Genomic DNA, 16,970 nt, shown 5'->3' with positions numbered 1-16,970 from the left:
TTATTTATAATCGAACGATGAAATTATTATGCGAATAGGTCAAGTAGATTTCGATATATGAGAGGAATCATATTTTACATGGATGTGTGTTCCTTAAAATGACAGTTAAATTAACAGTAACTACTTATTATGTTTGTGTTTTACAGGGCATGGAGTACTGATTTGTAGACCTTTTTTAAATACATATTTATATTAACAGATATAATAATTAAACCTGAGACAACTGAAATGAAATGAAATGAACAACTGTCATACCAATACACATTTTATATGTGTGATATTTTTTATTCAAAAATAGATTCAATTTCTATTTTCTACATCTTCAAAGAATCTATTCTTAATATATATAAATCTCGTGTCACAATGTACTTTGTCCTCAATGGACTCCTAAACCACTTAACCGATTATAATAAAATTCGCACACCATGTGCAGTTCGATCCAACTTGAGAGATAGGATAGTTTAAACATGTAGGTACCACGGGCGAAGCCGGGGCAGACCGCTAGTCTAGTTATATAGGCATACAGCAGTAGGTTTGAAACAATTTAAATGAAACTCAACATGTACACAAAATAACATTTTATTAATATAAGTTACAAATACGCATCTTAGGTACAAATATCACAATATTACATTTCACTTAAGCACGCTTAAGTTACACTTGTTTTCATGTACTATTATAAAAATTCGATTGAACAAATAAAGGTTGGCGCACACTAACACAAATTGATAAAATTTACTTCAAAAATGTACTAAAAATAAAAAAGTATGGAATGGCAGTTTATCTTCGCGTAGTGTGCGCTAATCCTTATCTTTTGTAAAAAATAAATAACTGATTTTATTTGTAACATAATAAAAAAGTAAAAACTAACAATTAGGCAAATAATCAAAATAACTAACTATATCACAACAAAAACTATTTACAATTGAGCTACTTCAACTAAATTATAACTAATTAAGTAATAAATTCCATTTTAAGTAGAATAAATTAAAAGCGAAGCGAAAGCGTGGCGATACGTTTCGAAATACAGTCTAGTTTTTAGACATTGCATTATAAAAATAATGTTACCTTATTTAGATTCGATATAAAAATAGGATCGTTTAATAAAGTAATTGAACTATCAGTAATAAAAGTTTCACCAAAAACGATAACGCTTTCGTATCTTTCAAGAAACTTTCAGACTTGGAAGTCTATTACAAAAAATGTAAGGCACTAGCCTTGTTCTTAGTAGATTTGTTCTCTTTTCTGTCTTTCATTAAACTTCAGTACAGAAGTATTTCTAGGAATCGAACCTGTGACTTCTAAAATCATAATCAATATATCAAAAGATTTGTATTTAAAGATAAACATATTTTAAATACATCTTAGAACAACAAAATATTAACACTAAAAATAAATCGATTTTAATTTCATAAAAAAAGTCCGTAAAAATTGTATTATAGTTACGTGGACCTTTATCTTAATCCACTTTATCCAATGATTGCAATATTGATAAATAATTGGGTTTTTATAAAATTTTTACTAAGAATTAAAATAATTACTTAGTAATTTTTAATAAGTAGAAAAATTAAGTATTTTTTTGTTCAATTTGGAAAAAATCTATTAAGTACTAATATTGCTAAAACTTATCCGTCCAATAAAGTATTACACGATAATATTAAAATGTCACGTAAACTGTCAAATACGGGCAATTAGAATATGTTTTTAAAATGGTAGTTTTATACATTATTCGACGAATAAGTTTTAACCAAGGATTGAAAATCAGCCCTTAATAAATTATAAGTACTACTGGTTTATGCAAAGTCTAGGATACACTTTTTTTCACTAATATCTTTCATGCCTTTTTGTTTAGTATAAATAAATCACTAATTAAAAACTTCAATTATTAAAAAATAGATTAGAGGCACTTTATACATATTGAAACTCTAAAACTTACGTGAGGCCAAATTTATGGAATATATTTAGTAAATGAGAAATTTTAAAGAATCTAAAAAATTCGATCACTGCATTCGAACTCGCATCTTTCGCCGATAAAATTTTTTCTATTCTCAAAAATAGCTCATTTATAAAGAATTTAAATGCTATAAAACTAAACATTAAATATATTCAAGAGTATATTCAAGCGGTATCTTTAACCCCAACATGTATTACCAAACTGTGACTAAATTGGGCACTACAAGTATAAAGCATTTGAATGATACAAAAACAAAAAAATATTTAAATTTAATTTTGGTCACTTCAAAACAATCAATATATTTCAATCACAGATCACAGAAACTAAAGGGAGATATGGTTAGGGGGCGGGGCCGGTGTCGCAGCAATATGTCCAAAAAAAGGAACAAGCTGTAGCGGTGCTGTATACGTACGTCACTTACAATCTAGTGTGCGAACGAATAGTCGCTCTCATATTTTTGTGTGATGACACGCACACAACGCGAAGTAGTGTTTTGATTTTGTTTACTGCAGTTGTGTGCGTAATTTTTTTATGAGACATGGTTTCGTACTCAGCGCAAGCGATTGGCATCTCTCTAGATCTCTATGATTTCAATATATAAAGTCCCTTGTCCCCTAGTGGGGTAAGGGGCAGATGCATTATACATCTGTTTCACTGATCGATTTTATTTAGGGACAAGTAGGTGATCAGCCTTCTGAATATTAAATGTTCAATATACTTCTTGGAATTTTCATCATCATCATGATATACCCTCACACCAAGTTCTTTGGAACCTGTACATCATGAGCTGAACATACTCCACACCAAGTTCTAAAAGCTGTTCATCATGAGCTGATCATGATGGTGGGTTCCTTCTTCGCTTCCAGCACCTTGAAGTAGACCACAGCATCATGGACCGTGGGGAAGGTGTCCAGTTGCAGCTGTTCTGATTCGAGAGAATTGTATCTCTCTATCATCTCCAGGACGGGACCTGGAAAAAATAATCTAGATTTAAAAAGATAGACTAGTTTTTAAGTAAACTGTATTTGAGAAGTTGAATATGTTACAGTCAAAAACTTATATTGACGATAAAAATGAAATTGGTCAAAAACGTTTTTGAGTAAGGGAGTCGGTCAAAACGTTGAGTGATTTTTGCAATCAAAAGTGGTTTTGACCGGCAATAAGTATCTAATATTATATTATGTCCCAAATATAAATAATAGAAAATTAATAATAAATATATAAAACATATAACACGTGAATTACTTTGGTCGAAATTTGACCTCATTTAAACCTTTCACCCGCCTTCCTATACACGTATCGCGATGAAACATACATACGATAAATAATCTGAATTGTTATGAGACAAAACTACAATATGTATCATTAATATTCATGGAGAGACTACTTTTATATGAGACACTAATTTTATAAAGCTGAAGAGTTTGTTTGTTTGAACGCGCTAATCTCAGCAACTACTGGTCCGATTTGAAAAATTATTTCAGTGTTAGATAGCCCATTTATTCAGGAAGGCTATATATCATCACGCTAAGACCAATAGAAGCGGAGCCATGCGGGTGAAACCGTGCAGCGTAGCAATTTAGTAATATTTTTTTTAGGAATAAAAATATTTATTTTATAATAAAATATTTATTTTATAATAAACTAGCAGTCCGCCCCGGCTTCGCCCGTGGTACATATTTACGTTTTCTCTACATAAGAACCATCCTCGTACTTCAAGGAATATAATAAAAAAAGAATTATCGAAATCGGTTCAGCCGTTCTCGAGTTATGCGCTTACCAACACATTTTGCAATTCATTTTTATATATAAGATATTTATTTTATAATAAACTAGCAGTCCACCCCGGCTTCGCCCGTGGTACATATTTACGTTTTCTCTACATAAGAACCATCCTCGTACTTCAAGGAATATAATAAAAAAAGAATTATCGAAATCGGTTCAGCCGTTCTCGAGTTATGCGCTTACCAACACATTTTGCAATTCATTTTTATATATATCCTCCTAAGGACCAATGGCCTCATATAAGTACATAAACACCATCACCATTACCACCCAAAGCACCAAAAAGTTTTAACTAAATTACCAACCACCGTCCTCATCCGATGACAAAATCGAAAATTCGAAATATCTTAAAAAATACCGCGCTTTTCTGCCTATGATCACTGTGTAACGCGATTGGCTGAATTGAACTATTAGGTTTGGTAGGTAAATGGGTTATCCAATCACAAAATTTTAAAATACTTTAGTTCAAGTTTTTAAAATGGCTGGTCAACGTAACAGAGGTAAGTTAAATCGTTAATTATCATATTAATCTCTCACTTGATTTTCATTTGGTATTGAAAAATAAATAGTAAAAACAGTACAGGGGCCTTAGGCAAAGTAACAATTGAAAAACGATAACGAAGTTAGAAAAGGCAAAAATGTATGGGATTGACATACGCCGCGTTAGATCACGTGGTCTATCTAATGTCAATCCCATACATTTTTGCCTTTTCTAACTTCGTTATCGTTTTTCAATTGTTACTTTGTCTAAGGCCCATGGAACGTATTTTAATTAAATTTAACGAAACAATTCATATTATATTTTTTAAATTCACGGATAATTTTTATGTGATCATGTGAGAACATTGGTTGCTACTTACAACATTATTTTCATTTTTTTTGTACTCAGTTGAAGACATTGGTAGTCAATGACTATAAAACATTTAATTAGTTAATAATTTATTTTGTTGTTTTACAGTAATTTTGAGTATAATTGTCCTGTTTTATGATTATAATTTATTTAAACTGTCAACAGGAATTACTATTGCAATCAAAATAAACAGTTATCTTCCTTATTTTTTCAGTTATTCGTGACGATTATAATATCATCGATTTCCTAGCCGACTGACGGAGATTTTATTCCTAGTGATGAAGACTTAGGAGACCCACCATTTGTTTCCAAATCGATTTTTAGTTAGCTCATTGATATTTCAAGTTCCTAATATTGTACTTCCAATGTTTTTATTTCTTTTTTTAACATATGTTCAGATAGTTTAGATATTTTATTACCTAATATGTAGTAAACTTACACATTTAGAATTTAAGAAAAACTGTTTTTAATTCTTTTGTATACTTTTTAGAGGTTATTGTATGATCTCATATGTTATAACATAAGTAAATAAAAAAATCTACAAGTAAAACCTAATTTTAATAAAAAAAATTTTGGATTCACTTAGGTCTGATGTGATCACATGGGAACAAAATAAAACGAGTTTTTTTTTCAGAAATATATTCTATAAGCTATATTTTACACAGATAAAAAATCCCACAAGTAAATTTTAACTCTAACAATAAAAAAAACAAAAAAATACCATTGGGTGGCAGGTCTGTTGTATTTTTATGTACTCAGGTGAGAACAATGGGTGGTAATGCAGAATAGGATTTTTTTAGCTTGGTCCTTAGGAGGATAAGAAGATATTTTTAGTATAAATTATGTAATAAATAATAATATTATGTAGAGGTCTTATCTTTTTCTAAGATAATCTACAAGGCAATGTATTAATAAATTCGACCACAACAAATAAGTTTCCGTGGTGTAGCGGTTATCACATCTGCCTAACACGCAGAAGGCCCCCGGTTCGATCCCGGGCGGAAACATAGTTTTTGTATTTTATTTTTTATTTTTTAAATGTACCGCTTGCTTTAAAAAAGGGGAGATATTTTTACTTAAGTTTTTTTTAATTGCAAGAACATGTACATAATATTATATTTGAATAAAAACATATTTAACTGTCACAAAATCAGTTTAAACCCAATTTAACGGTCACAAATCCAGTCACAACTCACCATTAGCCCCTGCCAGAAGCACTGCTATATTATTGGCTACTAACTCCCGATGTGCGCTGACCAGACTCTTGATACCGGGCGCGTCTACATATGATAGTGCTGTTGCGTCTATTATTACGCATTGTATCTAAAACAATAAATATTTTTCGTTAAAAAAAACAAAAAAAGTGAAACTTCTATGGCAAGATACCAAAATCGTCGCCTTACTGCATGACGTGACGTTATTGCCATGACGTGACCTTTAAATTTTACTCTCAAGTGTCAACGTGACAAAAGCAGTTTCACTTCAAAAAAAACAAAAAAAAAATTGAATGCGTAGGAATATAAGTAATAAAAAAATGTTATTTAGAAGACATATTATACAATATACATAAAAGAGTAGCTATAAAAAACACAATTCCTTTAAAATACGAAAAAAAAAGTTAAAAATTAACTCACCCTCCTCCCAATATTGGAGTCCCACTCGTACGAGTCGCTCTTGGTAAGATTTTCCTCCTCTACCTCCTTCATATAACCGACTTTCCTAAAAAGAGTATCCTTGAACAGATTCTTGGTCGCGAAGTTGAGACCGCCGCAGTAATGGAATATCTTGATGCCGGGGATTTCTTCAGCCTAGAAAAACAAATTAAATTTCACATTTGTGAAAGAAAAATGCTATTAGAACTAAAAATATGTATAATCAACTTTTCTAAAAGGACCTTAACTAAAAAATAATCTCAAGGGACATAATTTTTATGAAACTACAGTTTGATTTATATATTTATGTACATAAATATGATAAAAAGGTTCTATAAAATATTATTTTCCGAGTAAAATTTATAATAATCCGGATATGGGCAATTTTCAAAATGTAATATCCATATCTTTCATCAATAACTTATTGATGAAAAAATAAAATAAAACCTATTCCCATTTTCACAAACAACAGACTACCATCAAAAAAAATGTCATATAAATATGTCATTTTATCCTGTCAAACGAAAACATGTCACAACCAATAAAACACCGTTTTCACCTAAAATAATAAAAAAACTAAACCAAAACTGAACAAAATGCGTTTATTCACAGATAAAAAATACCCATATCGCATTAATAATGAAATTGGTGTATTCGATATAGCAAGATGGTGGATAATTTTATTTTTGAATATTCTGCTCATGTGCTGCATACAATTCTTTATATTATCACTAAAGAATGAAAGAGAAATAGAAAATATGGTCGAAGTTATTGTTCTGCCCAATGAAGTTTATTAAATAAAGTTTAAACTGTAAGTTTCTTTTCATTGAATGAAAATGTGTGAAAATTCAATAATAATTCAAGAATTTCAACAAGGACTTATATATTTTACTTCTAACTTTACAATACTAGTAGGTACTATATACATAAATATGTAAGATATTATCAATGAATAATAATAATTTATTAAATTTCATTGAATTTTTAACTCAAAGCCAGCTTAGTCGCCTCATTAACTTTGTGAAAAAATAATATACTTTTGATAATTTACAAGTTAATATTATCTTATCTAATATCGTAATAAATATTATGTAGATAAATCTTCTTATATATAAAAATGAATCGCAAAATGTGTTGGTAAGCGCATAACTCGAGAATGGCTGAACCGATTTCGATAATTCTTTTTTTATTATAGTACGAGGATGGTTTTTATGTAGAGAAAACGTAAATATGTACCCCGGGCGAAGCCGGGGCGGACCGCTAGTTAATAATAATAATTTAATAAATTTCCTTGAATTTTTAACTCAAAGCCAGCTTAGTCGCCTCATTAACTTTGTGAAAAAATAATATACTTTTGATAATTTACAAGTTAATATTATCTTATCTAACATCTTAATAAATATTATGTAGATAAATCCATACTATAATTATAAATGCGAAAGTAACTCTGTCTGTCTGTTACTCAATCACGCCTAAACTACTGAACCAATTTGCATGAAATTTTGTATTGAGATATTTTGATACCCGATAAAGGACATAGGCTACCTTTTATTGCGAAATATGTACCACGGGCGACGCCGGGGCGGACCACTAGTAATAAATATAAATACCTAGCTACTTTAGAATAGTTTATTAAGGTTATAGAAGTCTCTGATCACAGTTATTACCTGTTCAGAGACTCTCAAAAATTATCTTAATTTGGTAGAACACAGAAGCCGTAAACTACATTCAAATGTGTTTAGTATTTTCTGTAAAAGTTTTTCAATAGCGCGATCTAGTTTGAAGATTGATGCACTACCGCCATCTATTGAGTACCATATGAATTAAAATTAACTAACTAGAAATTACACATTATTGTCAAAAATAAAAGAAATATAGAATCGAGTGTTTATTTCTATAGACGTACTAGCGGTCCACCCCGGCTTCGCCCGTGGTACCTACATGTAAACTATCCTATCTCTCAAGTTGGATCGAACTGCACATGGTGTGCGAATTTTATTATAATCGGATATGAGAGGAGGACCTCCATTGAGGACAAACATTGTGACACGAGATTTATATATAATAAGATTTAATTTTTATTTTCTACTTGTATTTTATCCCAGCTATAATGTGTACGTTCAAAAATGTCATTTTTATTGATAAAGGTTAAGGGCGATTACCCCACGCATTGGTTACTGTATATTCGCTTTTCAAAAGAGATTTATATTTAATAACTCAAACACCATAAAAAGGATAATCAGCTTAGTTTGTAAATATGATTATTAATCACTCTGTTCACTTTAATTTTCATCGTGCAAATCGCTCGAGTATCTTTTATGTAATAATATAATAAATAAATATTAAATACTCACAGCTCGATACCTCTTAATGTCTAGATACAGATCTGTATCTAGAACTCTGCCCAAGAGGCAGGTGTACGGTTTCTGTGACCTGCAGAAAAGTGCCCCCACGCTTGCTAAGAGACCTGCCCCTAGACTGAAATAAAAAGATGTATTAAAATACAGTTAAAATTATTCCAACCAAATATTTTGTAGTTTGTAGTATAAAATAAAGCTACATCTAAAGCTAAAATTCTATAAAAATAATTTTATGAAAATTTAAACATTTCAATGCAAAAGCATTATGTGTAGTTTATAAACTTGATGAAACTAGATGAAAGAAAAAAAGTATTGTTAAAATTTATAAATGCGAGTTTGTTTTGCGATGTTACAAACTTACAATAGTGTGAAAATTGCTGAAAAGATTCCAATGAAATTAGATTATGCCATCTATACAATCATTTATAAAACAACTATATATTCACTAGGTAGCATTGTATCTTACATCAAGTTTGAATTATCACAATCTATACTAATATTATTAAGCTGAAGAGTTTGTTTGTTTGAACGCGCTAATCTCAGGAGCTACTGGTACGATTTGAAAAATTCTTTCGGTGTTAGATAGCCCATTTAGGAAGGCTATAGGCTATTATATATCATCACGCTAATACCAACAGGAGCAGAGCAATGCGGGTAAAACCGCGGGGCACAGATTTTTATAATAAAAATAATATAAAATAGTTAAACACTTACCCAATATCAATATTAACTAACATGGTAGTTAAGAATGTAACCAGCCACACTATAGCATCTAATTTACTCAACTTCCAAAATCTGAAAGCAGAGTTTTCAATTAAAATTAAAATAGGTAATAATAGTTTAAAAAAATAATATAAGTATGTATGAATACCAATATTAGGATCGAAAATACTATAATTTACGCAAAAAATAAGAAAACATTTACAATCAGTCTAAGCAATCAGTATTTGGAATAAGAGTTAGATAAGAATTAAATTTGCAATATATTTACATATTTTGCAATAATTATAAATAAACTCAATTGAATTTAGAATTAGAATTGCAATAGAAGTTGCCAGAATAGAAAACAAAATTAGATTTGACATTAAAAAAATTGGAATAAATTTTTTTTTTTAAGCAAATTGGAATAATATTTTTTAAATTTAATTATAAATTAATAAAATAAAAAACACTAACTTGGCCAGCTCCTTAATCTGCATGAACATTCCCTTCAGAGACACCACAATGATGGAAGCCAGAACACATCGGGGTAAGAGCTCAAAAAACGGGCCAACCCAGAGCAATACACATAGTATTAGTATTGCACTAACTACTGAGGTTATACCCGTTTTACTGCCCGCCTGGAATTAACAAAAATAGTTAATAGTGTTGTTGGCTCTTTGTTATAAAATAATAAATAATTAGTTTAGGGTAAACAAAGGAAACAATTAATAATGTTAAAGACAGCTTGCGTTTTTAACTTTTTATATTTATCTACGCGGTATTATTGATTTTCGATTCGAAAAAAATATGGGTCATTTGAACCACCAGGTGACCTATCTAGAACGATTTATCAGCATAAAATAATAAGATTCAGCACTATGCCGCCATTTGTAAGCTGTCCACCTGAGTGCAGATGAGAATTCGAAAGTACAGGTTGAGATTTTCCCCTTTATCTCCATGATTTTTGTACGGCGTTGCGGAATAATGGATTAAAAGCAGTATTGAAACAGTATGACACAGATGCCGTACAACATTTTCATAATACATCTATACTTATAATAAATCTGTAGAGAGGCCAATTCTGTACATGAAATATATTAAAAAAAAAACTATGAAGGGGTGATAAGGGATCGCTACTGATGCCAAAAATGCAATCAGTAAAATTTTTGTCTGTCTGTCTGTCTGTATATTCGTTATAGAAACAAAAACTATACGACGGATTTTAACCAAATTTGGCACAATTATTCTTCATACTCCTGGGCAGGTTATAGTAAAAGAATCATGTAAATCGGTGTAGAAACACCAAAGTTATACATGAAATACGCTATAAGTCATCGCGTGTGAATACAGAATCATGCCATAAGGATTATTTTTGTGTATCAGTTGCCGCGTTCGACGCGCTTCGCGGCGGGAGCTATAAAAAGGCGGCGGGTCTGCACCCGTTTCGCGTTGTCACGGCATCACGTGTGAACGGCTGAACCGATTTCGATAATTCCTTTCTATTATATTCATTGAAGTACGAGGATGGTTCTTATGTAGAGAAAACGTAAATATGTACCACGGGCGAAGCCGGGGCGGACCGCTAGTGTATAAATAAATAGTTAATATTATTATTACTCACTTGATATTGTATGTAGGACCTGGACAAACTAGCACAGAGCGGAGCACAGCAGAAGAATGAGCCAAACACGTTACTCGCTCCCTGAAAATAACAAAAAATATTATATTTATCTATACTAATATTATAAAGCTGAAGAGTTTGTTTGTTTGTTTCAACGCGCTAATCTCGGGAACTACTGGTCCGATTTGAAAAATTCTTTCGGTGTTAGATAGCTCATTTATCGAGGAAGGCTATAGGCTATATATCATCACGCTACGACCAACAGGAGTGGAGCCACGGGGGTGAAACAATTATGTAAATTGGTTTCAAATCTCATATTTTTTTGTCATTTTTTTGTTAACTAATTTTTAATCCCACACAAACTACACACCAATATACAGGGTTATTCAATGTACTAAGCTGAAAAGGACTTAGCGTTGCGTACACTTATTACGTAGAAAACACTTATAAAACTGATGACACATTTTTTTTTATTAAAAAAAGACATTTAACTAGATAAATTAAAAACTCACCAAAGCCAAAAGCTCCTGGTTAGCATCAATCTCATATTTCTCTTTCGAAGCGAAGATCAGCGCCATAGACATAGAGATGGTATACGTTACCATGGTGATAGTGAACGCATCTAGAGCTATGTCCGATAGAAGTTCGATTGGCGGCACTTCTGGGACTGGTAAACTGGAAAAATATAATAAAACATCACGAAAAAATATTAAAAAAAATCATGAAAAACAATGTACACCCTGTATGATTGCATTGATTGGAAAAAATAATACGCTGTTTACCTAAATATTGCACTGAGAGAAAAATACATCATGTATAATAATACATTTTTTTATACGTACAATAGTACAGATAATAAATATACACACTACATAGAAAATTCCAGAAAATTCTTATCATACTTTTCTATTCAATGGAATATAGAAGATTTTTAGAAGTAAAATAAGATTGATGAAAATGTATAGGATAGTTTGCAATGAGAGATAAATATAAGCTTGTGATTTTTTTTTTAAGAATATGAAACTACTTGCTGCTCCTCGCCTCCACCTAGTCGTCAACCGTTTTTTGTAAAAATTTCAAATTTTAATAAAGTTTGTAATCTAATCCAATGGACGATAAATATAAGAATATACAATTTCTTTTTCATGTCCAAAAAATACAAAATTTATTTAGTTATCATTAGTAATAAGTATGAAAAACTCACCCAGTAGGTATATTTCCGACCAAAGAAATCCCATACAATGCTTTCAAATCACACAATTTGGATGCCACAGTCCCCGCCACTATAGCTAGTAACTCTATTGGCACCGGCACCCGGCTTCGCTTGCTTACCCATGGCTGAAAATAATAAAAATTTATTGAAAGCAATTTACAATTTTTATTATGTTAATAAATAAGACAATTTTTTTAACAAAATTAATTATTAAATTAGTTGATACTGACTTAAAAAATACTAAATAATTTTATATTTTTTTGTTATAGACTTGTTAATTTTACACAAATGTTCATTTTTTTTTGGTGCATTGTAAAACACTCATTCAAATTTAAAACTGTATAATATATTTATTTCTTTAAATAGCTTTTTTTCAACAATGTATGCACAAATCATTACATAATTAATTTTTATTTATTCTTGGCATGTTTTAAAAAATTTTTTTGATGTAAACAGTTTTTCTTATAACTTTTAGTCCAAAGCTGTGTACGGTGTTAATTGGGCTGTGGAATTTAAATGTAGTAAGAGCTTAAGAGCTGGTATTGTTCTGCAATCTGTGACTGAACCTATATACAGGGTGTCCCACTATCGGTATACTAAGCGCGAAAGGCCTTTTACTTTTGCATACACTGATCACGTAAAAAATACTTAAAACAACAAAATGACGTTAAAAATTTTCGCTAAATTTTTCCTCAAAACCCATGTTTTCTTCTCTAGCTTCGCGCAGCTAGCATATACCGCTTCGCTAATGTGAGCATTTTGTCTATGAAAACATAATCTTAAACGATAGCTCACGTGCTGGTGGCAAAGCTGGGCGGGTTGCTTGTTAGGAATGTACACATAGAGTTTTAAGAATTCATCTATTTAAAAAAAACTGCGTCTGGAATTTTATAAGTAGTTTTTACGTACTCAGCGTATGCAAAACTATAACCTCCTTTGAGCTTAGTATACCAACAGTGGGACATCCTGTATAAGTAATTTGTAACTAACCATTTTCCTTGAGAATCTAATAATTTTACTTACCTTAAGCACTTCATTATTCAAAGCTATGATAGTACAAGCGATGGCTGATATAGTGAACGCCGCCCAGTTCGTGTTTGGCAGGTTCTTGAACATCTCTATGACTGTCTGGAAAATTAAAACTCTTTATATCTATTGCTTTTATTATATAATTGTTATTTAATTCCTTGTATTACGTATACAATCAAAAAAATTATTAAGTACGGCCATTATAAGCAATATCATGAATAAAAATAAATAAATAACAGAACAGAACAGAATAATAAATATTCCAAAAATTACACATAAACTTCTTTAATAAATTGAATTAAAAAGTGTAATAAATTAAACTGCACCCAATTAAAACGGTATTGGCATGACCTTGAAATTTTACTCTCAATGCGCCTAAAAGATGTTTTACTTCAAAAAATAAAACAAAACACAACTACCCGCCAAAAAAAAATAAAACTTACAAAAACAACTTTATAGTTATTTCCCAGTTTCGGCAACTTTATCCCAAACAGGTCTTTCAGCTGCGACGCGAGCACGTGGAATGAGGCGGCTGTTGTGAATCCCGATACTAAAGGTTCGGAAAGGAGGGTAGATACAGCCCCGAGACGGAGTACCCACATTGCTACCTGCGAAATATTAAAGATTGGAAAGTGATATAGATAAATAAATAAATATATCAGGAAATTTTCACACGCGGCACGATTTGATCCAATACTAAGCTTTCGCTTGTGTTATGGAAACCCGATGGCTGATAAACATACATATACAGGGTGTCCCACCGTCGGTATTCTAAGCTCAATGGAGGTTATAGTTTTGCATACGCTGAGTATGTAAAAAATACTTATAACAATTCAGATGCATTTTTTTTTCAAATAGATGAATTCTTGAAACTCTATGTGTACACCCATAACAAAACGTGAGCTTTTAAGGGGGTGACAAGATCAAATTTAACAGTGATTGCGCTCTCCTTTACTCCCATGCAATTGGACAGTGCGCGCAAACGAGAGCGCAATATCACTGTTACTTGGCGGGGCCAGGTCGTAGAAGAAAATAATAAGAAAATATGTGATTTAAGGAAAAGTGTGGGTCATATGCAAAATATGACTCGTTAGAGTTTCAGGTATGAATATGATGACTTCGTGTTTTAAATTGCAGACCCGTACGTCAAAAAAATAAAGACATAGAATCGTTTAATGATGAATTATAGACCAATCTTTGCAATTATTTTCTATCGAGCCGATTTCGTCCAATTATGTATCGAGTCCGTCTACGGTCTTCGAAATATTAACATATATTTTTTTTTTGATGGGCTAGAATAAATACCTTTTCATAAAAAACTGCTCAAATAACTTCAATTTTGTGTTGTCAGCCCCTTAAGATTATGTTTTCATAGACAAAATGCTCACATTTTCAAAAATAAAATCCTTATTTTTTTACCTCTGTTTGTAACAAAAAATATTACCTTCTATAATAGTATAATTTAATATTAATTAGTTAAAATTGAAAATAAATTAATTTATCACCAACCTGTATTAAACCCACTGCCAAAGTTACTATGCTGAGAACTTGCAGTGGCGTATACAGCGGCGTCACTTGCATTGCAGCTGTATGCGAAGAAAAATATATTTTATTATTTAAAAAAACAATTTTAAACAAAAACATTATTAATGTTATTATATCAATCCATACTCATATTATAAATGCGAAAGTAACTCTGTCTGTCTGTCTGTTACTCAATCACGCCTTAACTACTGAACCAATTTGCATGAAATTTGGTATAGAGATATTTTGAAACCCGAGAAAGGACATAGGATAGGTTTTATCCCGGAAATCCTACGGGAACGGATTTTTATTGAAAACGCGGGCGAAGCCGCGGGCGGAAAGCTAGTTATAAATAATAATAAATTAATTAAAAAAGTAGAATATGTATCGGTAAAAACTGTAGGGTTTTAGGTGTCATATAAACAACCTTGGGTTTGACCCCCAATGCAAACATTATAGGAATATATATTCTATCAATTAAATTTTAATTAAGTTCTTCTCCATAGATTCTGCTTACCGAATCGGTGGTAAATGTAAAAAATATGTAATGACGATTCAAAAGTGCTTCTAGAAGAAGTCTATTTGAATAAATAAATGTTTGAGTTTGAATTATTTAAAAAACACACACACACACAATTTTGCATTAAAATAAGAATACCAATGTTATTAATTATCTGTTTGCCAAAAAACATGTAATTATAGAAAAATAATAATATTTACCATCAGTTAAATCGGTTGCATTTGCAATAACAGGTACAGCCGGGTGTGCTGCATATTGAGTTACTACCTGGAATAAAAAAAAATTGGTTGTCTGTAAAGTCGGTTTACTGACGATAGTTGAACGTGACAACGTCCGATTGTGCTTCTTTGTCGCTCGTTCCGCGCTCTCGCTTGCACTTCAAGCCTTACATGGAACGCCTCAGAGCGAGGTAACGCCGCATGAGTCATGTTTTTTCGTGCGTGCAGCCGGCTCTATCGAATTATAAGACGTTGTCACGTCAAAAAAACCATTTAGGTAAGATCTAGGAAACATAGATGTCATAATCTATACTAATATTATAAAGCTGAAGAGTTTGTTTGTTTAAACGCGCTAATCTCAGGAACTACTGGTCCGATTTGAAAAATTATTTCGGTGTTAGATAGCCCATTCATTGAGGAAGGCCAAAACAAACGAGCGGAGCACTGCGGGTAAAACCGCGGAGCACAGCTAGTAACAAATGAAGGTAAAAAGAAAAAACCTCACCTTTCCCGCCATCAAGCAGGCTACAGCGAATGTCCCCATAGACACATGTGGGGAAGTCCCGAATATCACATAAATTAGGACTGGGAAAAATGCCATGTATAGACCGACGATCGGTGGTACTTCTGCTAGGAGCGCATAGGCCATTCCTGGAAAATTGGAGATTCTTTAGAATTATGATACCATAAACTTGTAATTGTTCATATTATTTATAATGTTTCACCTGTTTCATATGCTAGCGATACGATGGATAGCAAAAGCTTTATAAATTTTTCATCGAAATATGTAAAAGTAGGAATAAACATGTAGGAATAAATGATTACCCTCCAGAGTTATTTTAAGCCACACCACAACTGACCCTGTCTCAATTGAGCTAATCTCTATTTAAAAATATTTTGTAGATTTGTAAAAATATGTACTACAAAAATCGTATCTGTCAACTAAAATCGTTCACAATAAAAACTGCTAAATACAAGTTCTGATAAAGATTACTTGTGAAATCTTAACCTAAAAAGATTTTATGGTGAAAGACCACCTAACCGTTAAAAGCCCCTGAAAATCTGATCTCCTTAAGTTTCATAATCTTACCTTGTGGTATATGCATAACCGCCGTGGTGGCCCCAGCGACCAGGTCTCCAATCAGATCCCGTTTGGGACTGTATGCTGGCAGCCATTTTACTATCGGTAACGAATTAAGAAGACAATGCGCGAACCCGCAGCTCTGGACTACCTTTTTCGCTCTGTAGCTCACTGGAAAAGAATTAAAATTCTGTTAGTTATTATCATCCTTCTTATATTATAAATGCGGAAGTATGTTTGTCTTTTTCTATGTATCTAAGTCGCATCGGGGCGATCTTATGTCATGATTTGTGTTTGGAGAGAGACACATAGGCTGCTTTTAACCGCAGTGAAACATCTCATTTCCATGGAAATTTCCTCTAACTATGCAGACGGAAAACCACTTAACATGGCAATGTAATGTCTCATCATCATCAGCCCATATACGTTCCCACTGCTGGGACACGGGCCTCTTATGAGGG

The 16,970-nt window shown here is 31.8% G+C and overlaps 1 protein-coding gene and 1 non-coding gene across 2 annotated transcripts in view; one reads left to right on the top strand and one right to left on the bottom strand.

Annotated features, from left to right (window-relative positions):
* Positions 1–2,549: 2,549 nt before the first annotated feature.
* The window catches only part of Prestin (solute carrier family 26 member prestin), a 28,777-nt gene continuing 14,356 nt past the window's right edge, over positions 2,550–16,970 (bottom strand). The window contains exons 4-18 of the mRNA XM_090114136.1: positions 16,519–16,680; positions 15,934–16,079; positions 15,411–15,477; positions 14,676–14,752; positions 13,610–13,774; positions 13,161–13,265; positions 12,129–12,262; positions 11,437–11,599; positions 10,925–11,005; positions 9,778–9,941; positions 9,316–9,396; positions 8,596–8,719; positions 6,224–6,397; positions 5,786–5,912; positions 2,550–2,924 (exon numbers count right to left, since the gene is read on the bottom strand). Coding sequence (XP_089970262.1) covers positions 2,779–2,924; positions 5,786–5,912; positions 6,224–6,397; positions 8,596–8,719; positions 9,316–9,396; positions 9,778–9,941; positions 10,925–11,005; positions 11,437–11,599; positions 12,129–12,262; positions 13,161–13,265; positions 13,610–13,774; positions 14,676–14,752; positions 15,411–15,477; positions 15,934–16,079; positions 16,519–16,680 — 1,916 coding nt within the window. The 3' untranslated portion in view covers positions 2,550–2,778. The remainder of the gene's footprint in view (positions 2,925–5,785; positions 5,913–6,223; positions 6,398–8,595; positions 8,720–9,315; positions 9,397–9,777; positions 9,942–10,924; positions 11,006–11,436; positions 11,600–12,128; positions 12,263–13,160; positions 13,266–13,609; positions 13,775–14,675; positions 14,753–15,410; positions 15,478–15,933; positions 16,080–16,518; positions 16,681–16,970) is intronic.
* On the top strand, positions 5,524–5,596 carry TRNAV-AAC (transfer RNA valine (anticodon AAC)). Its single transcript has one exon. It is a non-coding gene; the product is annotated as a tRNA-Val (tRNA).

This window comes from Colias eurytheme, chromosome 21 (assembly GCF_061535395.1).
Source record: "Colias eurytheme isolate Ceu_HAF_F1 chromosome 21, ilColEury1 Martin Lab GWU primary, whole genome shotgun sequence".
In the NCBI taxonomy this organism is placed as follows: domain Eukaryota; kingdom Metazoa; phylum Arthropoda; class Insecta; order Lepidoptera; family Pieridae; genus Colias; species Colias eurytheme.
This window is presented reverse-complemented; position numbering and strand designations above follow the sequence as displayed.